Source organism: Camelus bactrianus, chromosome 13 (genome assembly GCF_048773025.1).
Source record: "Camelus bactrianus isolate YW-2024 breed Bactrian camel chromosome 13, ASM4877302v1, whole genome shotgun sequence".
Classification (NCBI taxonomy): Eukaryota; Metazoa; Chordata; class Mammalia; order Artiodactyla; family Camelidae; genus Camelus; species Camelus bactrianus.
Window position 1 is genome coordinate 31,687,620 of NC_133551.1, and position 25,668 is coordinate 31,713,287.

At 38.5% G+C, this 25,668-nt stretch overlaps 1 protein-coding gene across 6 annotated transcripts in view; it reads right to left on the reverse strand.

Annotated features, from left to right (window-relative positions):
• CACHD1 (cache domain containing 1) overlaps positions 1-25,668 on the reverse strand; it is a 230,649-nt gene that overhangs the window by 132,482 nt on the left and 72,499 nt on the right. For all 6 annotated transcript variants that reach the window (XR_012511191.1, XR_012511193.1, XR_012511192.1 and 3 more), the window contains exon 2: positions 19,739-19,801. Coding sequence is in view for 2 of the 6 variants with exons in the window: in XM_045512456.2 (XP_045368412.2) it covers positions 19,739-19,801 (63 nt within the window). In the remaining 4 variants the exon portion in view is untranslated. The remainder of the gene's footprint in view (positions 1-19,738; positions 19,802-25,668) is intronic.

The window sequence follows — 25,668 nt, forward strand, 5'->3', positions numbered from 1 at the left end:
TGTTGTTGTTACGGGGAGGGGCGACTTGATGTACTGACTCAGGCACTGTGAACGGAGAATCCCAAAGAGCATATGAACTGTCCGCTGGACGGGTGTGCTGACGCTGGGCTGTGACCTCACTGGGGCGTCAGTGCCCCTTCCCCAGCGCTGTGTCATGCAGGTTATGCAAGTCCAGTCTTAGGGAGTTTGGGATTCTTCTGGCATCTTCTTATTCTAAACTTAAGGATCTAATAAGGACTTGACTCTCGTGTCACACTTTACCATTTTCACAGCATTCTTACATGACTGTCACATGTGTGCCTTCCAACCAGCCCGCGAGCTAGGCAGAGCAGATACTCCCGGCTCCTCTACAACCAGGAAATCAAGGCTCAGTGGTGCACCGAACTCACACGGGATAAGTGCAGAAAACAAAGAGACCATTTCTCTGAACTCCTAGCTCCACTGTCTTTCTGCTACAAGCTCTCACCAAATTGCAGGAAAAATGTGAACTCTCCCAGATCAAATTATCTAAGTTCTACTCATTCTTCCAGTCCCAGACCAGCTTTTGTCTCTTCGAAGCCTTCTCAGGCCCTTCTTTCCCCAGATCGCCTAGGACTCAGCACCTGTGCCACTCACTGTCGATCTTTCCTCATTCAAAGATTCCATTTCCCCCCAAGAAACCAATAACATAAGTCATTAACATTTATTGATCGCTTGCTATGCGCCGGGCACTTTGAAAGTGCAACTTTTCAGTGCTCACACAGCTCTTGGTAATTGCTATATGCTATTTTTATAGAAAGTTCTGATAGATTCACTTGCCCAAGGTCACACAGCTAATAAAAATTAGATCAAATCCATGCTCTTGAACCACTGCACCATGCATTTTTCTTTCATGTATACCTAGCATCAAGGAGAGCTTTCAAAACATTCATAACTCTACTCATTTCCCCTCATACAATCTACCCTCATTTGCCATATTGGAAAAAAACCTGCTTCCAGGTCTTTTAGGGCAGATAACCTACGAATATTGCTCATATCTGATTCAAGCCAATCAGAAACTCTGGGCTGGTCTAGTTCCCTATCTTGACCTGGCTCCTGGATCATCTCAGCTGCCCTGGAGTAAAGTCCTGCTGAATAAGGAGCACCAGTTCAGAGAAGGCACCCCCACGGCATCTGGCCATAGTTGTGACGTGGCTGCTCATTCACTACCAGTTCGGGTCTCAGTGTGGAAAAGCCTGGGCATGGCAGGCAATGAACGATACAGGACAAGATAAATGAAGACCTAGAGATGGGCTAGGGCTGGTCTGAATTTCCAACAGCCCCGGGAGGCCGCAGGGTTGCCTAACGGATGTGTGGGAACAGCACATCCGACGGAGAAGTGGGGCAGCCGCTGACAGACGAACTGCAGGTGGACCAGGAAGATTTATGTGCAAGGCTGTCTGGGCTCCAGGGTCACATACCCCGATCCTGGGAGAGGTGGGGCCCCTGTGGCTGAGCTGGGGAGGAGTGCAATGGAAAAAACAGAAGGCAAGTGCTGACATGCCAGAGAGCCGGTGGAGGCTGAGCCCTGGGAAACGGTGGAGAGCAGCAGCTTTGCTCTGCATTTTGCTTAAAAGTTCTAGTGGGGCTGCGTGTGGGCAGCAGCTTGTGTTAGATACTCCGAGAGAGTCATGGAAACACACACCCGGGCCTCCTGAAGGCCAAGGTTATCAACTCAAGGGCTCAGTGGGCTCTTGCCCTGTTTTTCACCCAACTCTACCCTGAACAACCAGATCATAACAAGAGAAACAGAGGGAAGGGCAGGCTTCAACCCACTTCTCCTCACTTCTCTCTGTAATAGGAGCCCCTGGGCTGAGGTTCCTTTAAACCCAAATAAGCAAGAGCTCAGGCCTGGAAAGTGTACAGCCCATTCCTTCACAAGGAAAGGGCAGTTTAACCTAGTCTTAACCTTCAAAAGAATCAAGAGGCCGAGAACAGGGGAGCGGGGGAGCAGCAGGAGCCACAGTATAAGGAAGAATCTGACGTTTTACGTTACAGTTTTTGAGATACGTTTTCTTAGTTTATGAATCAGGGAGGAAACGGGTTAAAATACCCTGGGTTCATGAACTTTGGAATTCTCTGGTGGCCCATGAAGGACACATGAGAAAAGGAAAGAAAACCCAGTCCCATTACTCCTACCATGTAAAGCTCTCATTTAGACTGTATCTGTGCATAACTTATAAACACCAAATATAACTCAGAAGCATTCCAAGTAACAGGGTGGGGTGGGGGTGCATTAGAGGAATCGAGGTCAGTAGGGAGGGCTCTGGGAAGCTGCCTGTTCTCCCCACACCCAACGCAAATAACATATCGAATCTTAAACCAACCTTGCAACCTGGGCCAGAGCCTGGCATGCTGCAGGGACTCGGGCAATGTTTTTTTGTATAAACGCAGGCCAAAAATCTGACCTAGCCTCCAGTTAGAGGCCACTGACCAGAGTGTTTTCGGGTTCTTCACCAGCCCTTTGAGAGCATATCCGTCAAATACTTGCCAGCAAGTGTCAATTAGCTCAGCAATGAAGTGGAAAGATGGGACTGGCAGGGAAACAAAAACTTGCCACTAAACGCTTCCTCAACCTCAACATGGCCAAGAATTCATTAAATCCAATTCCTGGGAAGATAATCTTGAGATACAACGGAAAAAACAAAAACAAAAACAAAAACAAAACCTCAATGTTTTCACTTCCACTTTCTTTTTTTTTTTTAATGGAGGTACTGGGGATAGAACCCAGGACCTCATGCATGCTAGCATGTGCTCTACACCACTGAGCTATTACCCACCCTGCCCCATTTCCTCTTTCTTAATAAGTTGACTTACCTTTCTAATGGAATATAATAAGGTGCCATTTTAGCGCTTCAGTGATACACAGTTCAAGCAGCAGCAGAGCTCAACTGCAGTAGGTACAAGGTCTCTCCTACTCCCCATTATAAAAATGTGTCAGTGCAAGGCAGACCTGACGTACAGCACCTTCCATTTTTTGAGTAACAAGTTCTCACAACATAGGAAACCAAGGAAAAAATACTAGTACAAGAGCAAGCATCTTATAAACATTTGGTTTCTTCAGCTGTTGAAGACTGGCCTTGACTACCTGTAACCATCTGAGTCTTCAATGTGGCCCAACAATCTCAGGAGGCAGAAGCACTCTCTTACCTGGTCCTAAGTTCATACAATGAAGCCAGCTTGTAATACACTTACCTCAGTAGATAGAAAAGCCACTTCTTGGCTTTAGTTTCCAGACACTAGCCCCTGAGGTCAAGGGCCTTCACAATGCGGGCCTAGAGCTCAAAGTACTAACCCAGAGATGTGAGTTTTTGTTTTTCATTGTTTTTTATAATTAGGGAAAACAACAACATTCACATACACCGCTTTGATGAGGTGCAAATGTTCGACGCTAGCGGGAAATGCATTGCTATTAAGACTTGCTAGAAACAACAACAAAAAGTAATGTTTCCCATGTGGGTTCCACTGCAGAGGAATGAAGATATTTGCTTCGACCACAACAATTTTATTATATCCTTCTCTGAACTATTCTGTGTGTTCCCTTGCCAAGCTGCGTCTGATATCATTCTGGAACTCACAGTTGGATTTAGGAAGGTCTTCTCATTGCCTATCTGATGACTGGGAGGATTGCAAACAGAAGAACCAGGGTATGCATGCTCTCCACTGGCTGCTTGTTTCTGTAGGACTCACTGCTCACATCTTCCCCCAGAGGGTGGTGCCTGACACAGGTGTCAGCAGATGTGACAAGGACCCTGGGATGACTTTGCAGAAGAGCCAGCATACACTTTGCTGCATTTAGAAGGACAAGAGAGTGCTTAAGGAATAACCAGAGAGAAGGCCCGTAAGCAGCTATTTCAGCATGATCCCTACCTGCCCAGAATCTTCTAAAGTTTAAAAAAGAAAAAAAGAAAAAAAAAAAAAAAAGCTGTAGTTGTTGGTAAGTTTCCAAGTTTATCATACCACATGTTATTTCATGGATACGGATTTTCAAAGTGTTTAGCCAGTTCAGGAGTTCTTGATATTAGCAGCAATTAATTCCTCTGCATCATGATCACAAGCATTTCCTATTGCACGAAGGAACATATTAGGGATAAGTTGGTCCCTGCTCTGAAGTTGCTTGCCAGGTTTGAGAATACACTCTGAGTTTCTGTTTATGCATTCTGTCAGTGTAGATGATTTGTGCTTATTTTATTTTTTCAGTAGAAGCAGCAGTTTCAGGTGGAGGATGGAACTAGGGGGAAGTGGGGAGGATCTGAAGCGGTGTTGGCTGCCATCTTCTCATCAGCATTTCCCAGTACTAGTTAACTTCGAGATACTGGAAATGTGTGTACCGTGAACTTAATTATTTCCATTTTTAGTGGAATGTTCATTTCTCATGATGAAGTCTTCCTGGCTTTTAGAATGAGGACTTGGACTCAATCTATTCCCTTCTACTTAAAAGAAGCTTTGAGCATTTGATTGAAAAGCCCAGGCTCATACTTTTCAAGAGTCTGCTTCACTGAAAGAAGGCACGTGCACACATATGGACTGCAGAGTTATGTGAAAAGCTGCAGCCGGGCAAGATGCACATCATGGCTTACATGTCTTTTCCTGCCCTGCCCCAAAGGCCTGGCCAGCCGCGCTCCTGGCTGCAGCCTGTTCTCTGCAGCTGCGCCTACCTGCAACACCACTCTCTCCCCTACCTTTGCCGATGGAGAAACAGTATCAGCCCATTCAAGAGTTTCTTTACACACAGTTGGAACACAAAGTGTGGGAATTAAGGGAACAAAGAAATAGATTTTTCTGGGTTTTTGACAAACTAACAACACAAAAAAACTTGTAATCATAATTGTCAAGCCTTAAATATTAGTGTGTGGTTGTGGTGGGAGATACAGAAAATTCCATTTTTCTCTCATTGGTAGGAGTGTGTATATACAAATGTAAAAATAAACTCTGTTGTAAATACTGTAAGTGTATGTATGCATAGATACAATTCATATACATAAGCAGCTGATATACTTTGTAGTAAAATGTGTAGGTATACAGGAAGACTGTGTGTGTGTGTGTACGTGCGTGAGTGTGCATGTGTGTGTGTGAGCAGGATCATCTCAGTTTATCTCAACACCAGGCATACACTGGCTAATGTATAATATGTACCGCTGAAGTCAGCTGGTCTGTATTTAGTACAGGAATTAAAGCTTTCATGCATGCATACATATTTTAACTTGCAAATATATACAAGGACACAGAGCATATGCTGCATATATATTTTCCTGAATCTATAAAGAAAATAGTTCAATACTTCAAATTCCAAATTGCTGTTTCTTACATAGTGAGATGGTATCTGTCAAGCTGTTTTCTCTCTTTGCCCACCTTGGGTCCCCCCCCCCCTCAAAGAAGCTGGCTAAGCAGGTCCCCCAGTATCCCTGATTACCATCAAAGCTTCATACTGAGAGAGAATCTGGGAGTTCTGAGGCAGCTAAAAGATTTGTTACATTCTCCATGGAAACTGCACTAACAAAAGCTTTACCGTCCACAACTCTACACGAAGAATTCCAAAGACTTACCAACTTCTACTCATGGGCAACAGAAAGAAAGCTCACTTGTGTTATAACTAAATCCTACTAGCCCAACAGCTGCAATTTTTCATTCACTCAATTAGCTAAAAGTTCTTTTTCAGGAGGTACTATTTACCCCCCACCACAAAACCCCAGCAAAACAAAACAAAAATCAAGAGTCTATAGAAGTTCCACAATGACACAAATTAGAAGTAACTGCCTTAAGGTTGTGTTAATAATGGAATAATGATGAACTGCGGCAAAGACAAAGGTGTCTTCTCTTTAAATAAATCAAGGACTTCATTTATTTTTAAATCTTATTTATGTTCCTGCAGGATGGTCCATTAGGAATAGAATGCTCTTCCTCATCATGCACAAGTTATATCCTTGTGATTTATTAGAGCTAAAAGGCAGAAGGCACCCCCCACCATTGTTTGGCCCATGTCAACTGAGCATTTAAACTCCATCTTTCCCTCATTTAGCAGCTGAGTTTTCATCATAGTACTTACAATGTTTAGACGTATTATTTATCTTACTTTGGTTAATGTGTAATACTCCCAGGAGAGAATAAACCGCCTTCCTCTTAAAAAGTTGAAAACATAGAAAAGAATCAGCAGTGGAAGAAGTATGAAAAGCAACACAGTATAGTGGTTAAGAAGATGGATTTTAAAGTTAGAGCACATTGATAAATTTTTGCTGCTATCACCTAACTCAAGAATGATTTGGGGAATCATTACTTAGTATCTTTGGGTCTCAATTTCCTCAGCCCTAAAACAAGGAAAAGAGAACATATTTGTATCACAGGGTTGTGGCAAAAATTTAATGAAAACTTGGGTGAAGCAGCACTTGTGAAATGACCATGAACTATCAGGTGATATAAATCACCTTTTCCAAAATACAACACAACCTAGGTACATACTAGTTCTTGTACCCTTCCTCCACTTACTAAATTCTAGAAAAGCATACATAATTTGAACATAACTAACAATCCTGCCCCACTTGATGGCATTCACAGCCCATTTAGACCACCATTCTGCCTCTCACAAATGCCTAAAGATGGCATTTCTCTCCTTCGGGCTATCACCTGCAAGAGACTAGCAAGATACACCAAATACATGAACACATATTTCCTGTGACTTAACTATGTCCTTGGGATAAGCTCTCTGTTTCTCTTCCTACAATGCCAAGTACACAGTAAGTTCTCAACAAGTGTTTGCTGAATTCAACTGTCTACCACTTACCAGAGGTGCACTCAGAATCTCCCTCTTAAAGAGCTCATACTCCAGTTTACCCATTCATTCCCCAATGTCTATAAAGTACTACAGTGAATCATTCTGACAATGTCCCCACAAGCAGGAGTTTAGGTTCCCTCAACTTGAATTTTTGAGAAGAGGTAACAAACACCACAATTTTCTTTCTGCTCAAAAACATTTACAGTATTTAGTAACTTCTTACCTCTTCCAAAGTTTAAGGCGTAAACTAATCACAGTATTTTTCTATTTCTTTTAAAACAAATTAAATTCAACCTTGCGTGATTGTTTTTGGAAAGCAGCATGATGTAGCGTAATGATTTGAAAATCTATTGAAAGTGATAGACCATTCAAGCAAAACAAAAAAACCTCATAACTAAACTTCAGACAAGTAAGGTGAATTGCTGGAGGATGGGACGGGGAGGCAAAGGACAGAACCTGGCCCCTTATGTTCTGCAACAGCCTCTGCAGTACCTCCCTCATACCTTGGGAAATGAAATTTGAAAATGTATACTGGAGTCTTGAATCCCAATTACTTGAATTCCAAATTGAGTTTGTTTCAGTTGGATAACCTTAGACAAAATATTTCTTTGGTGTAATTTTCCTTGTTAGTAAAACTTGTAGAGCTGCTTTGAGGATTATTAATTCATGCAGCAAATAATTACTGAGTACCTACCATTGACTACGTTCAGGTACTTTTTCATGGTACTGAGGGCACATCTAGGACTGAAACAGACCAAAATCTCTGTCCTCACAGAGCTTATGTTTTAAAATATAAACCATGAAACAATGCATACGTAAGCCCTAGGTGATAAATTGTAAGGAGATAAATAAAGCAAGAAAGTGTTAAGAAATACAGGTGGGTACAATTAGTAACATTTATAAATGGGTGGTCCAGGAGGGCCTCTCTGAGAGGTAACAGTGAGTCAGGACTGAAAGGATGGAAGGGAACAAGCCACATGGATCTGAGAAAAGACTTAAGGGCAGTTCTTGATTAGTAACATACATTCAATAAATGATGCCAATTATTATCATAGTCAATATAATATAAACAAGGAAAGCATAAAACTAGGATTAAAAATTCTGCCTCTGCCACTTTATGAGTTCTCTGAAGCCTTGAACCTCTCTGAGATATGGTTTTCTCATGGAACATGGGATAATAATACGTGCACTTTTTACAATGTCATTAAGAGGATGAAAATGAGAAAATATACATGGGAACATTAAGGAAAGACAGAAAGAACCACATAAATATCACAACTATTGCATCCCCTCTCGTACTATTTTTCCAGAATGACAGCCCACCATTCCTTCTTATTAACAAGGCATCCAGGGATTCGATAGTTAGCCCAGGAAGAGGGTAAAAAAGTAACTTATTTTTTGGAGAGTCAGACCAAGAACAGTAAGAGCTGAAACAGACCTAGATTGATTTCCAATCAAGGAAACCTAAACACTAACCAGCTCAACTTACTGGGGCTCTGGTTTGAGAGAACAGTCATCTGTTTGCTCTGCTCCTCGGTTGATTCATTATAAATTCCCCATCCGGGTGGCTTCAATACACCTCAATATTTCTTTTGCCTTCCTCCAGATTTAGTGCTTTTTGTTCACTCATTCAACAAACATTTAATAAATACTTACAATAAACACAGAGTCAAGTATAGATTTGGGTGAGGGGGTGAACTAAACCAGGACTCTGCCTAAACAAATCCCCTGTGGAAAGGTGGGGGAAAGACTGGGGGCAAGGAAAGCAGGGAACCCATACTGCCTCCAGGATTCCTCTAGTCTGAACAAGTCTGAGCCTTCAACATATTTCACTAGGTAACTGTAAACAAAATGAGAGCCTTCAGGCTACCACCACACTAGATTACACTTGGCAAGGCAACTTCGAAACAAACCTAGATTCTGGAAATATAAATGCTGAGGGGCAAGAGTATCTCCAATCATTGTTTTTTTTTTTTTAATCCCAGCGAATATTTACTAAATGCCTACCTAGTACCAGGCACGGGGAACCAGAATTCAAAGATTCCCAAGTGTTCAGCCCTTCGATACCTCCTCTTCTTGTCTAACCATTGTCCCTTTTCTCCCTTGGTCCAGTGCATAGTTCAACAACATAACCAAACTTTTCTGCAGTGGAGAGTTTCTGGGAGCAGGAATAAACACGTAATACAAATGCAAAGCCAACACAGCTCCCATGCCCAGTCTCACAATTCTCAACTAGCATGGCTTTTATTTACAGCTCCCGCTTGCCCTTCCTGAGGTCTTTCTGTGGTCATTCTCTCTTGGAAACTCTCCTTCTAAAGTTTACACATTTTTCCTTCTGGGTCTTACCTAAGAGGATTAAACAGCAAACAAAGACTAGCAAATCTCCTCCCCAGTATACTCTACGGCCACACTCTACCATCCTTTTGTATTCTGAAAGCACAACACAAAATACTGAAAGCCTACTCTGAACCAACCACATAATCTTTTAAACAATCTTGCAAGATAGACTGTTATCCCCATTTTACAGATAAAATTGGTGTAGACACTGAAAAAGTTAAATAGCATGCCAAAAAAGCAAACAAAATAATAAACAATAGAGTCCTGCTTGGAGCTCAAGTTTTTCAAATTGAAAGATGAAGTTCTTTACTTCTCCATTCTGAGTTACAAAAGGGCTGTCAAAAAAAAAAAAAAAATGAAGAAAAAAAAGAGAGAGAGAGAGACAGGGAAAAAAAGAAAAGTTTTCTAGCTTTTCTGATCTTGTACCTATGGTCTCTGATATTCCTTCCAGCTTTAAAATTCTTAAAGATCATGCTAGTTAGGACTGGTTATTTACATTTTAGCATATAAAGTGTTTTCTCTTTAAAATTGATTCTCTATGCATAATCTCTTTGAAGAAAGAGCTCTTTTATGTTTGTAGGCCACATGTAAATTGCTCTGCTACAGAGTGTCTTTCTTGTCCTATGAAGAAAAGGATATAATTTTGTGTAAAATCCGTATCTTGCTTTTCAGATGGATCCTAATCTACTGCTTTGAACAAACTGGTCCAAATTCCTCATGACTGGGGCCTTGAGTTCATATTCATATAAAATAATAATCTGGAGTATTAGCACCTGCTCAGTATCAATTTCTTTTAAAACCAATATGCTTCTCCTTTACTATGTCCCAGTAAATGGTATTTGGTGAAATGAAACCTTAAACTTTAGATCTTTCAGGCAGAACTGTCAGTATCAAATAATAATTCATAAAAGTAATTAAGAAAAATCAGACTTGCAACAGAATGCTGGAGTGTTTTGAAATACCTTTGGAGGCAGAAAAAATTCTTAGATCATATATGAGGTAAAATGCGTCTAGGGATAAAAAAAACTGAGCTAAGATTTGAACTGTTGACAAAAAGACAAATCAGCAGTTTATGTCCAAGTTAACTGTCTACTAAAACAAAAAACAAACAAAATCAACACTCTTTCATAGGAATATAACAGAGTCCAGAGTTTATCATAATCTCTAGGATACAAACAAAATTTTCTGACATGTAAAAAAAAAAAAAAAAAAGCAAAGTATAACCAATTCTCAAGAAAAAGAGACAATCACAGAGATTAACTTCAAACATTTGCAGATGTTAGAATCAGCAGAAGGGATTCTAAAGAACTACTATAACTATGCTCAAGGATTCAAAGGAAAATATGCTTGCAGTGAATGAAAGGAGAAAAATCTTAGTAAAAAAAAAAAAAAGAGTCTATTAAAAAGAAACAAATGTAAATCCTAGAGCTTAAAAATACAACACTTGAAAATTTTAAATTACACCTGGAGAGGTCAACAGCAGAATGGAGATAATAGAAGTGAAGTTAAAAATCAAAAAAAAATTACCTGATCTGAAGGTCAGAGGGAGAAAAATTAAGAGAAAAAGTCAAGACAAGGAGATATCTTGGGAAATTGTAGTAAAATATCAAGGTTCAGCATATGTATAGAGTCCCAGAAAGACAGCTCAGAATGTAGTGGAAAAAACCATTTGAAGAAATAATGGGCAGAAGTCTGCAAATGTGATGAAAGACATAAATTTACAAATTCAGAAGGCTCAATAAGAAACAAGCAGGATAAATATGAAGACTTCTATGTTTTCATAGACATCTGTAGTCAAATTGCAGCAAACCAAAGATACAGAGAAAAATCTTGAAAGCAGCTATAGGGTGGAGGCGGGGGGATGACAACGCATACAGAGTAATAAAAATGTTCACTGACTTCTCAACAGAAACCATGGAGTCCCACTGCATTAAAGTACTAAAAGATAAAAAACTGTCTCAAGCAGAAACATCTTTTAAGAGAAAATAGAGACATTTTCTGGATACAAAATATCATGAAAAACTAATAGAATTTGTCACCAGGAAGTCTGTACTATAAGCAAATATTAAAGAAATTCTTTAGACTCAATAGCAGTTTTAACCTTACCAAAAAATTAAGAGCATTGGAAATGCTAAGTATATTAGATTTTTCTTTTCTTTCCTTTATTTATTAAATTCATATGACAGTTTAAAGCCAAAGAAATAACACTCTCTTGTGCAGTTTGTAATATTTGTAGATGTAATAGATATGATGGCTGTAGCATAAATGATAGTAGTGGGAAAAACAAACCTATAAGTTTGTGAAGGTTCTAGATTCTACATGAGGAGATAGAATAGTAACTTTAAATAGACTATAACAAGTTAAGGATGTACACTGTAATTTCTAAAGTATACACTTAAAACATGTAAAGAAATACAGCTAAAAAGGTAAAATTCAAAAATCCAAAGTGGGGAAAGGAGGTACTAATAAAAAAGGAGGGAGGGGGAATGGAAAACAAATAATAAAATGGTTGACCCAAATCCAACAATCAAACTAAATATTAATTGATGAAATAGTCTCAATTAAAAGACAGAAATCATCAGAATAGCAAATAAATACGTACACACATACAGAAACAAAAACAAAAACTCCAAAACAAAAACCAACACAAAACCCCTCAACTGTATTCTGGCTACAAGATACACACTTTTAGCAACAGAGACATCGAAAGTAAATGCTGTGAGAAGAAACACCATGCAAAAATAGTAAGATATAAAGGCTGGAGTGACTATGTTAATATCAGGTAAAATAGACTTCAAGGAAAGAGCATGATCACCAGAGATGAAGAATGACACTTCAAAATGTTACAATTAATAACTCATTAGGAAGACCTAACAATCTTAAATGCATATGTCCCCAGTAGTAAAGCCTCAAAATACATGAGGTAAAAATGCACAAAATTAAAGGGGAAAATGTACAATTCATTATACATGAAGGTATTAATACTCTTCTCAGCAAATGATAAAATTAGACAAAATAAAAATTAGCCCCAAAATAAATTATCTGAAATATCAACCAGCTTAACCTCATGGGTATATAAAGAACATATCAACCAACAACTGCATAACACACATTCTCTACAAGTTCACATGGTATATTCACCAAGACAGATCATATATGGGTCATAAAATCGTACTTTCAATAAATTAAGAAGGATTGAAATCATACAGTGTATGTTCTCTGACTACAATGGAATTAAATCAGAAATCATTAACCATAAGATACCTAAGACCCCAAATGTTTTACAAGTTGGACAAGGTACTTCAAAGTCATCCATGGGTCAAAGATAAAATCACAAGGGAAATCAGGAAATATTTAAAAACTGAATGATAATAAAAATACATCATGTCCAACTTTGTGAGGTATAACTAAAGCCATGCTTAGAGGAAAGCTGTTAGCTTGAAATTTTTCTATTTGAAAGACAGAGGTAAAATCCAATGACCTAGAGTTCCAATTTAAGAAGAAAAAGAGCAAAATTAACCTAAAATACAAGGAAAGAAATAACAAAGAGCAAAAGTCCGTGAAAAAGGAAACAAGAAAAAAAAAGAAGAAAGCCAAGTTTGAGTTTAAAAAAATTGCTTATTATTAATTTCCTTTCCCATTTATTCTCACTTTCTCTGTTGCCTAGTTTATCCATTATACTGAGCTTTCTCAAAGAACCAGCATTTCATTGTATTGATTGTTCTCTACTATCCTTCTAAAAATATTAAAAGGTTAATAAAATTATTAATACCTTTATGCCAATAAATGTGACAACTTAGATGAAAGGGACAAATTTCTAGGGGGAAAATTAATTTATCAAAACAGACAGAAAATCTGAAGGAGAAAAAAGGAAAGGAAAGGAAAAAAAAAGAAAAATCAAAATCCCCAGAAAACCCCCAAAACCATAGCGATTAAAGAAATGGGATGATCAAAATCCTGCCCACAAAGAAAACTCCAGGACCAGATGGTGCTGCTCTGGAGAATTCTACCAAACATTGAAGGAAGGTCTAATATCTTACTTTCCTCCAGAAAGTAAAGAAGTAGGGAATATTTCCCAACTAATTTTGTAAAGCCAGTACTCTAAAACCAAAAAGTGATAAGTGATAAAGAAAAAAGAAAAAATAAAGGAAAAGCAGGAGTTTGGAAGGGCAGTGTGGGCTGCAGTTATAACTATGGTGGTTACCTCTTTCCGAACACGATATTTGAGGAAAGATTTGAAGGAAGCAAGGGCCATGGGGATACATGTTAGAACAGAATGAGTACAAAGGCCCTAAGGCAGGAATGTGCCAAGAAACAGCAAGGAGGCAACTGCAGCATTCTGAAGGTCAATGTTTGGAAAGTTTATGAAGGGAGACAGAAGGGATTAACCGTTAAGTACAATGTTAGTGAAATACAATGAGGACCCTCAATGGGAGAACTGGTGAGTATAGACACCTCTTGCGATGAACTGTGCCTCAAAGGGGAAGAAAGAAACAGGACAGTAGTTGGAGGGGAAGGTGGGGTCAAGGGAAGGGCTTTTAATTTGTGTGTTTAAGATAGAACAGCATGTTTCCATGCTGAAGGACGTGATCCTGACAAACGAAAATGCATCCCCTTGCAGAGAGGGGGAGACCATTGGAGGAACGCCCTTGGCCCAAGTCAGGTACGTCTCCTCTCTAGGTACCCAGTTCTCCTACCAACCCGCCCATCGCAAAAGAGTTCCGACGTCTTCTAAAATCAGCCTCTGCCAACAATCAGTAGTGTATGAAACACTGAATTAACTATGACAATATTCTCGCCATTTCATTGAATAAATGGTTAACATAAATCACTAGAGCACTTGAGAAAAATGAGAGCAAACTCTTGCAACGTGGCCAAGGTAGCTGATTCCTTTGGTCATCCAATCGAGGCCCCAAGAAGCTTTTTCTCCTTTTGTTTTTCCTTCACTGCTTTGTGTTTTATAGATCATACTTTGCTATCTCCTGGGGCACCTGATCAAAAATTTATGTTTCTTGATGCAGGTTCAATTCAGATAATGCCCTTATGTGATCACACAACTTAATTTCTTAAAGTATTAAAAAATGAAGCCTATGGGAGGTGCTCCACACAAGAATGTGTGCATGGGATTTTTTATTTTCCCAAGGCTGTTGTCATAGTTTTTCTTGGCAGCAAAGCTACAATATACTGAACTAATTAAAGATTTAAAACACATTGTTAGGCAATTTAGAACCATAATCTGAAGGTTAATTTAAAAGAAATAATGAGGAAAAGGTCTATACAAGGATAAGTCTATACCATAGAGAGTTTTGTGGCAAGAGTCAAAAATCACAAAATGTTTTTTTATTAGTTTTAATTACTTTGCTCCTCTAACCAGAAGGATATTAACATCTTAGATTTACTGCCAAATTATATAGTATACATAAGTTAGATCCAACTCTGAATAAGATTTGATTAGTAAAAGGAAAGGGCAAGAACCCAAGGGTTCTAGTTTTCATTACCCCAAAGGAGAAATGATGGATAGAAAACACAAATCAGTATTCCAGATACTACGAAATACACAAAAACACACATAAAGAAACGGTTCCCTTCCAGCTAAAGACTGTGAGCTATAATTAAGACGACATAGGTCAATATTCTCCTTTGAATAACTAATCTGTTTTTGGTTTATCAAACAAATTTTACAAGCAGTTGTAATTGCTCCTATAATTGTTAAGAGGCTAGTATCCTGGATGAAAGTGGAAACGACCTCTAGGGGCACTGAGTCCCCCGAACAGGTCAGAGCCAGAGATCTGGGAAATAAGCCAGTGCGAGACCCTGATGTCACCCTATGAATTGGATATCATCTGGAGATCTTGAGCATCCACTTCGATGACAGCACAGATCACCAAAGCTGAGAGATAAACCTCAGGGCTTGGCCAAGATGGGAAATCTGATAGGAGACACTGCATAAAATTGGAACCCAAAGAGCTATGCTCTCAGTATAACAGGAGAATACAGAGGAGACAGCCAGAAAACTAGAAAGACTCTACAGATAATTGGAAATTTTAGAAGATAGTTTTAAACAACTTATAGATCAAAGAAGAAATGACAATGAGAATTGGAATACACCTAAAACTAAACAATAAAAATAACATATATCATAGGTAGCCACTATTACCATACTGGCACAATACTCTTCCAGAGTTCAGTGCAGCAGGACACAGAAAAGAAATAAAATGTCTAAGAATGAGAATGAGGGAATCAAATTTAATTGGCATATATGATTATCTACATAGACAACCAAAGGAATCTACAGGTAAGTTATTAGAACTAATATGATAGCTTAAGAAGATAACTGGATGTGAAATAAATATGTAAAACTCAATTGCAACAGAAAAATATAAATTTTAATTATATTATAATATAAACAAAAAAAATCTAGAAACAAATCCCACATGCACGAATATTCAAGTCTTTTGTGAACAAAATTCTAAAACTATGCTAAAAGACATTGCAGAATTTCTAAGTAAATGAAGAAATATATCACATTAATAAAGATACCCTCCCAAATTGATCGACAGATTTATTATAATGCCAATTAAAATCCCAATAGGGTTTTCAATTGGACAAGCTAATTCTAAAATTCACACATAAGAACAAACGGTCCAAAATTCTTACATAACAGCAAAGAGCAACAGATGCTCTCAAGAAAATAAAGGGGATGGTGCTACCCTTCTAAATATATACTGCTGGCACCACGAAAGATACATCAACGGAACCAAACGAAACTCACACATACGTGGGAAATTGACTAATGATGGAAAACAGATTTAAAAAAGACAAACTGTTCAATAGATGGTGCAAGAACACTTGGAAATGAATATGCGACAGGGGCAAAGTAGCTGAGAGAAAGCAGCAAGGTACATGAATACCTACTTCACATCCAATACCAAAATCAACATTAATTTCTTCAATGAGAAAGGCAAAAGTTTTACAAGACAGTATAGGAGAACATCGTTATATCTTTGGGTCAGAAAAGAGTTTAACAATGCAAAATAATCAGAACAAAAGGGCAAAGTGCTGTCTAAAAAAACTAACTCTGTTAAAATCAAAACTTCAATTTCTAAAGTGATGATGTCATAAAGAAAATGAAAAGAAGCCACACATTGGGAGAACACATTTATGAAACATAAACCTACAGAGGAATCTAAAATGGTAACCACTGGCCATATGTGGCTATTTTAATTAAAATTAGTTAAAATTAAATAAAATTTAAAATCTAATTACTCAATAGCCCTGGCTTCATTTCAAATGCTCAGTGGCCACATGTGGCTCACGGCTGCTTGATTAGTGCCAACCGGAATGGAACATCTCCATTATCACAGGAAGCTCTCTTGGACAGAGCTCATCAAGAACATGCACTGAATATTTAAACTTCTCATATAAACAGACAACCCAGTTTAAAAAATGGACAAAAGATGTTAGCGGATATTTGACATCAACAACAAAACACACACATACACACAAAATGTACCATAAATATGTACAAAGTCATTTCAACCTCATTAGTAATCAGAGAAAAACAAATTCATTAGATACAATTTCAGGCACCCCATTAGCAAAAGATTACAACTCAGCAATACCAAGTACTGAAGATGGTCCAGAGCAGCACATTTCTACACTGTCTGTAGGAAAGTAACCCATGGCAACCACTGTGGAAGCAGTTTGGCATTGTCTAGTCACGTTGAACACTCTGATACCCAGTAATTCTACTCTAGAGAGGGATTCCTAACCTGAGGTCAACAGTCCCTCTCCCCATCTAAGCTAAATAATGAATTGAGGGATATTGATATATATGCGTATATATGCATATATACATATATGTATCTCTCAAATACACACACACACACACACAAGCAAAGGAATGGCTAACAAAAAACCAGGATAGAATTCTTTCTGGGCGAGGGAGGGAGATACCACCTGGGACGGTCAAAATAGGGCTTTCTAAGTACTGTAATGCTGTATTTCTTTAGATGGGTAGTAGGCTGAGATGCTCATTTTAATACAGAATTTCTTCATTCTGCTCTTTACATGTTTGATGTGTTCCATAATTTAAAAAAAGCCAGCTTACTTACTTATTAGCTAGGACCCTTGATCTTTCGGAACTTGGTTAGTAATAGTAACTCCCCCGACCTTACAGAGTTATTCTGAAGTTTCAGGGAGATAACGTATGAAAGTGTGAGCGACTGTGATGGGGGCTGTTTTCTAGAAGAGGGAACAGAAGAAGTAAGCACTGCCCTAAAGATTTCATCCTGGGTACCGTCCAGGATCACAGGGCCCAGAGGTCCTGGGCAGTTATTAATCAAGTCGAGAAGACGAGGAGACACCAGGAGTCTCTGTTTTCTCACTTTAGAAGGGGGATAACTCCTGTCCAATTCAAGTCACAAGAGTACCATGATACTGAAGTGAGAGCAGAATATCCTGTAAATATGCAAATACAAACTTTTATAAATGATAGCGGAATGATAACTTATCTCCAAATACTGGATGCAAAAAAGGCATAAGATCTAGTTTGTTCAGGCTTCTTCCAGAGGACAGACTCAATAGACTAGAGAAAAGTTAAAAGTAACTTGTGGGTCAGGAGAAAAGAGGACTTTTTGCCAATTAAAGAGGAGATGTAGAAATGACAAGGTGGTGATTCTCCTTCATTTCACTTAATTCAGCTAAAGACAGTTCAGCAAACTCCTGTTTTGTATGAAAATATCAGCTAAAAAAATAAACTCCATTGAAATAAAAACACAGGTAATAGAACTTAGTGTCAAACTTATTTTTGAAACTCTCTCTCTTATTAGCCATGAGACTACAGCTGACTTATTCTACCTTTTGGAGTTTCACTTAACTCATCTGTAATAAGGACAGTGTCTTTCCTTCAAGATTACATGGAAAAATCAATGTAATAATATATTGAAATCACCAGTGTTCTGTAAGTGCTCCATCAGCTGCTGTAATTTTTAAAAATTGTCATGGAAGGCTTCCAGACTTGTTCGCAGCAAGATAAGTAAAGCAATGACATCAGATCAAGAAAACAAAACAACTTTCATGTTTAAAGAGAGCCGAAGGAACAACTTGTATCTGTTACTTCAAGGAAAGTGGCAAACTGATACCCCTGGATCAGCTTCTTTAAAGTGTTATCAAATGGCCTTTGGTCTCCCAAAAAGTTTTCTTGAGTGTGCTTTGTGTAGAAACCTTCCCCTATAAAAAAACCCTTTTAAATTCCATGACCCTAAAGCACTTTCCACTTTGCTAGAATAAAAATAAGATGGGAATTATGAAGATAAGACTTGATACAGCAAACCACATTCACTACAATTTCAGGTCACTTATTTTTAAAAATATCTAAAGCTAAGAAAAAGGGTACCTACATAATGGCTGTGTCCTCTAAATTTAACCTGCAGAAACCAATAAAAAATCTTTAATGTCTATAAACAGGAAATGCTGAACTTCAAGAAACCACAGTAATTTATTATAAATAAATAACTATCCTATAAATAACTTCACTTCAATGACAGTTGCAAAACTTTTCCCTCTTGTATAGCACTTCTGAAGTTCCTATCAAGTCAAGCTGTTTTCCATGAATAAAATAAAGGCGGCAAACCTCAGAAAGTTTCGATTATTATGTATTTTCCTATAGTTATCTTCCTATTCTGTGGAAGCACTCTGCTACATTCCGGTTTTTAGCTTGGGCTGTTTTTTACTTAAGTTTCCAACCTAGCTTCAAATTACCAGTTGACAGTCACACAGTGTAATGAAGTTGGTGGATTCGCTGAAATTAAAACCCAGAATCCTCTTTACCACTCTTCTTTTCAAGCACAGATGCATTATTTATGACCAAGGTCACCCACACTATGTTTTAATTTAGGAAGCAGTCAGTCCATCTGAAGCCAGCTATAAATAAAGCAAATAGAATCTGGCCTCAGAACTTCTTGACCCCACAGAGCATTAAAAGGAGATGGGAGGAAAGAGGCAGTGGAAGAATACAAGAAGAGGAAAGAAAAGTAAAGAACAAAAGCAACCAACATCCACTCAGCTGCTTCTAGGCCAGAATCTTCCACCAAAGGATTTCCCTTACTCTCAGTTATTCTGACATTACTTCATTTAATTCTCACAACCCCATCAGGCAGATATTATGTTCACCTGATTTAGCTCAGAGGCTAACGTGTAGTTTACACTATAGCTCAAAAGGCTAAAATTGCTTACTGGGAGCCATGGAGTAGGCAGGAAAGCCAGAATTTGACCCGGGGTTTGTCCGAGTCCAAAGCCTGGGCACTTTTTCCTATGTCAGATGAAATAATTTTTAATATTTTAAAATGTGAGTAATTTAGGAATTTCCAAAACAATAAAAAGGAAACATAGTATTTTCCAAGTATAACACAAATAGCAGAAAACCATCCATATATAACCATAACTTCAACTGCTTATAAGTACTTGAAGTAGGAGGTTGTCACCATCTTGCTTAAGATGTACATGAAATCATATATAAAGAACCACAGACAACCTCATGCAGAGACTGGGAAAAGTAATGAAGCCACGTCCAAAAGCAAGACACATAATGTCAAGCACTAAGTAGCCTCTTACCTGCTGTACCTCACTTTCTCCGTTAGAGATTTTCTCAGTGTAAACAAAGGAGTTGAATATCCGCTGCAAGGAAAAGAAAACGAACATTAGCTTTTCTAAATAAGACAGCCATTTTCTATATGAATGTGTGTGTGTGTGTGTGTGTGTGTGAATAATCTGTTTACAACACAAATAGAGTCAAGCAGAAAAATTTAATCAAGAGTTATTTTACACAGAGAAATCCAAATATCAGCCAAAGTCAATCAAACATATGTAAGCAATACCCAGGCACTTCTGTAGTGAAATAAACCAGATGTTACACTGTATTTTTCATTTTCAAAAATACATTTAATTATAGATTTCCGGAGCCCATGCCATTTTATCCGACTGGTATAATCTGACAAAGTTGTGTTTCTCATTTAAATCCTGCACTCCGTGAATGCCCTAATTGTTTACAGACACTACCATCTAATGTAATAAAGCTCTTTCAAAAGGATTCTTTCCATATTCTCTCATGTCCCTGTCCAACTGGTACCTACCCAATATTATCTATCACCTCCAATACCCGAGCACCCTCTTGAAAGAGTAATGTAGTAGGGCTTGCCAAGTATGTGTGGCCTTTAGAGAGGATCTAGTTCTTACGTGCCAGGAAGTGTGACAGCCACGCCAAGACACCAGCCCAGACTGCGGCACACAAGCACACACATCCTCCCACTGGTCTCTGCCTGGCTAGCACCCACTCCTGCAGACACTGCCTCCATTTACAACATCTCTGCAGACTTACGACTTTACCAAACCTACTAATACCGGCCAATCACAAGAGGTTAACATATAACAAACTAAAAAAAATGAGAATCCAAGAAATGTATTGTTAGAAGCTTAAAAAAAAAAAAAAAAACCCAGCAGCCTCATCATTTATCCTAAAACTTTAAAGATAGCTCTGGAACTCTCTCCAGATGAGTAAGGAGTCAAGACTTGGAGATGTCAGCCAAAATTTCCCTTTTTCATTTCTATCCTACTGCCAAAGGTTTGTCAGCATCTGGGACAGCTTCCCAGACAGCCTAACAAACCTGCACGGCTGTGGTGAGGAAGACAAGCACCAAGTTCATCAAGTGCTGTGCAAATGAAGGAAGATCAAGGCGCTGGCGCTGGGGGAGGACAGAGCAGGGAGGGAGGGGGAAAGGAAGCAAACATACTTGGGAAGGATTGAGATGGAATTAGTCTGGCAAATTTTAATTATGAATGGTTGTAATTTCTCAATGCAGCGCTCATTCATTCAACAGGTGTTTATTGTCCTTTACTTTCCTAAAAATGACTCTGCTGACAGGAAAGGTGTAGACTGTAATGGTGATAATGATATTGGCTACTATTTATTAAATGCTTACTGTGGGGCAAACACTAGATGTTACATCTGTATGCTTATTTAACTCTCATAAAGTACCTTTGTGATGGGCACTATTATCTCCATTACACAGGTGCGGAAACAGAAGCATATTTTATTGAGTGCCTAATGCAACGCACATTGTACCTCAGCACATACCTTATTTAATCTTCATAAGAAAATTACTGCAGCTCCAAAGATGAAAAACTAAGACCCTGGGAAATTAAATAACTTACCCAAAGTCACCTGGCAAGGTTGGAATTTGAACCTAGGCAGTGTGATACTAGTTATGGCGCTACTAACCCCACTGTCTCCTAAGCCTTTATTACATGGTTGCTTGACGCATATGAGAAACATTCCTGTTAGGAGCTAACACCCAAACATCATGCAGATCAACAAAACCTTAAGTGTAATTCCAAAATTCAAAAGGCTCTGAAAAAGCAAAAGTTTTGCATAACACATTACTAGCAAAATGACATGACCTGAGCTTACTGGCAGTACATCCTAACTTGAACTGATGGGTATTTATAGTTGACCTGCTCGAATAAATAGTTTGGTGCTACCACCAAGCAGTTTTTGCCCCTCTCCTTCTCCCCATGGGGAACGGTGTTAGTGAAAGGCCAGCAGAACCTAGACAAGTAACTCACAACTGAACAAGTCAGCCAGTCACGTCTGGTCCAAGGTTAAAAGTTCAGGCTTAGTTGTGCGCATGAGATTTCAAGGTACAGAGTGAGTTTCCATTATGCGCTAGGTTAACGGACAGTTGCAATCTTTCTTAAAATGCAGGGACTGCTAAACCCAGCTCTCAAAGGCTTATTATTATTAGGCTTAGTGCTTTCTTAGTTTACAATTTCACATAAATGATCACATTTGATCCCCACAACAGCCCTGTGTGGGAGGCAGTGATCTGAAACCAATCTTACAGATTAAAAACTACGGCTCAGAAGTCAGAAAATGTATCACAGGTGAAAAATTCAAGTGTTGAGGTCTAAATTTAGGGCTTGAGTTAAAAACAGGCATTGCTTCTAGCAAAGCTATTAAATTTACTCATCTCACCTTTTTGTTCAGGATAATCTTGGACTCCTAATACCAACTATAGGGGGAAAAAATGAGAACTTGGGGGGCTTCTTTCTATCCATTTTAAGCAAGATATAACATGCTCGTATGATTTTATATACACACACACACACATATATACACAAAGTTATATATATATATATATGAGACCAACATTAGGAGTATAAGTGTCCTAGACAAAGATTTAATCTTTTATTACTTTCTATCACTACTTAAAACTGTGAAAGGAATAGAATACAGAGTTTTCTGGGGATTTTTTTTCATTTGAGTCAGGAATTCCAAATGACATACGGAGCTGACATTTTGGTGACCTCAAGAGTTTCTTAGTTGTTAAAGGACGTGAAAAATAGACATGGGAAAAAGTCTTCCTACAACATGGACAAGAAGAGCAATCCCTTCAGTAACAGGGGGTGTGGGTAGGTGGGCATTCCACATTCTATTTCCAACTTGTCGCTTTCCCTTATTCCAGGTCCCTGAAGGACCATAGGAATTCCAGAAATTTGAACTGTTAATGTGAGCACAACCTCTCAAGTAACTCTCCTCAGTGTACAAATCCCTGGAAGTAAAGGCAAAGATACTGCTCGTCCTTGCCCATCCGTCGTCTTTCTCATTCTCATCAAATACTAGAAGTAAAAATACATACGCTTTATTGTACAGTGAAAAGGTCGTTAAAATGGGTGACGGGTTTTAACAGGTTATTTTAAGGAGAAATAGCTTATTGAATCCTCTTTCTCAGGTATATTTATTTTCATAATCGAAAGACCACCACAACAAGATGACTTGCTTATTCTTACACCCAGGACAACTGAGTACTCTGATCTAAAAACAAAACTGACCTTTCCCTCATTAAAACACACACTTTGGGAAACTGGCAGTTATCTTCCAAAGTTAATTATACGCATATCCTATGACCCAGCAGTTCCCCATCCTTGGTGTATGTACCTTGCAGAAATATGTTCATGTTTATCAAAAGAAAAGCTTAAGAATGTTCATAGCAGCACAAGTCATAAGAGAGAGCCCCAACCTGGAAACTATCCAAATGCCTATCAGCAAGAGAAGAGACAAATTGCGTGTACTCACACAGTGGAATATTCAGGCGAGATGAGAAATGAACACACAATCGCAACACGCATCAACGTGATGACTCTCACAAACATAATAATGAGTGAAAGAAGCCAGACCCTAGAACACAATATAATTCCACTTATTTCAAGTTCAAAAACAGGCAAAACTAATCTAGCCTGGCCTGTTAGACGCCAGGATAGTGGTTACCTTTTGTGGGAGAGTGAACAGAAACGGGCATGAAGCCCGCTTCGGGGTGCTGAAATGCTGTTTCTTAATCTGGGTCCTGGTTGCAGGGACGTGTTCACTTTTGTGAGAATTCATCAAGCTGTACACTTAAGACTGTGCACTTTGCTGTATGTACACTATACTTCAATAAATTTACTTGAAGCTTACATTCTAGGCAGTCTCTTTAAAATACACCCTTGTCAAATGTTTTCATATATTTTTAAATGATTTATGGATTCTTTAAAAGGACAAGAATCTATACAATTATAAATTCTAATATGGGCTATTTTAAATTCTGAAAAATCTACACCCCAGTCTGCAATCCAGATGAAATTGGCCTGTACCAATGCCGAGAGCCACCTAGAAATTCACGGATAAGGTCTCTGGAGCCTTCCCTGAGGCTACATATTAATTGCTCCCTTATATTCTAAGTGCCTAACATGACTTAGTTCTTCAGCTTCCCATCCAATGGTACTGTACTAACCTGAATTTTCAGCAGGAAAAAAGGAGACTTGATCTGACTCTCATCCAACCTGCATGCTCTAAACTTACATAACACAATTTAATCAAATCTCTTTGCATATTCTGCTGTTTTATTCCCTAAGCACAGCTTTCCCCCTCCTCCACCAAAGAGAAGTTTCAACCCAAATTAAGTTGGAAATTAAAGAGTCATGTAACACTGGAATATAGTTCCCCCTGCCTCTCATGTAAGAGCAGAAAAAAGCCATCCTGCTGTGTGTGTGTGTGTGTGTGTGTGCGCATGCGCGCATGCATGCACGCATGTAGCCTACTTTTTCCCACCTCTTAAAGGCTGCACCTTAATCCTACTCAGGTCCTCACTTCACCGACCCACTCACCCTACTGGCAATATTTCCCTCCTGAATCTCTCTATTTAATTGAACCTGCTTAGCAGATGGCAAGAGAATTCCACTTCACTGGAACAGGAACAATTGCATGAGTGTTTAATAAGATGGTCAGTCCAGACAGTTGGCCCCACCTTCACTCCTCTAACAGCTCTGCCAAATTTTAACTAGATATTTAAATGAATGGTACAGCACAATACCACAGCGAAGAAATAAATACCTCTACAACCCTAATGAGATTCTGCTGGTATTCCTCCCTGATCTTTGCAGGAAAATGCAGGACTGAATTTTTATTCAAAAGCTTATTCTCTTGATGTTTACAGGTCTCTGTCCCAAGCCAATTTGGCTGACAGTTCACTAATAGCTTCACTGAGCTCCGGATCTCTTCCTACGATTCCAAGAATCGTGGCCAAAGGGGAGGAAAGTATAGATCACCACTGTTATCTCAACATGATGATGATCAACAATGACCATTAAAAGAGAAAGCGCTGCCATTAAAATAAACTCCAACAATCACCGGACAGGGAATTAATGGCACTGGACAGGGAAGTAAGTGTTTCAGGAAAGAAAATACATGCTTGACTTCATTCTCCCCTAAGTATATGCCATGAATAAACTTTTACTAGGTTTTAAGGGACCACTCCTGCCCAGATTAGACATTGTCTTATTTAACCTCAAGCTATTAAACATATGGAATCTAGAAAAATGATGCTCTTTAAGGAGGCTTATCATTCTGAGGTCACAAATCTGGCACTGTAAATCTCCATCATTTAAAAAAAAAATCTCTAACTCATTCATTCCGGATATGGGTAGCTCAGGAAAATAGTTTACCATGAATATTGAAAAGGTTACCTCTAAAAGTAAAAATCAACAATAACCTGAATATCCAACAATAGGGGACTGATTAATTACTCTTCATCCAACCAAAAATATATTATGCAGCTAGTAAGTGTTTACAATGATTTGTTATTGTTAATATTTTAATTTAAAAGAGCATTTAAATACACAAAGTTTGTTCTAATTATATGTGTGTATGTGGAGGGGTACATTATACATAACAGTGTTACTGTGTTACCGTGTATATTAACAAGGGCCAGAATGAATTCAGGTGCTTTGCAACACATTATCTCACTTAACACAACATCTTTTCATAAGTTACTATGTCATCATTTTACAGATGAGAAAACAGGTTCTGAGTTTAGTTTGCTCAAGTATAGGCTATTGTAAGAACGTAGCCAAGTCTGAATGCAAAATGTGCCTTACTCCAAAGTTTGTCTCATCCTCTATGTAAAAATCATACTAAGAGAAAACTTAGGTAAAATCTAGAAAGTGACCAAAAT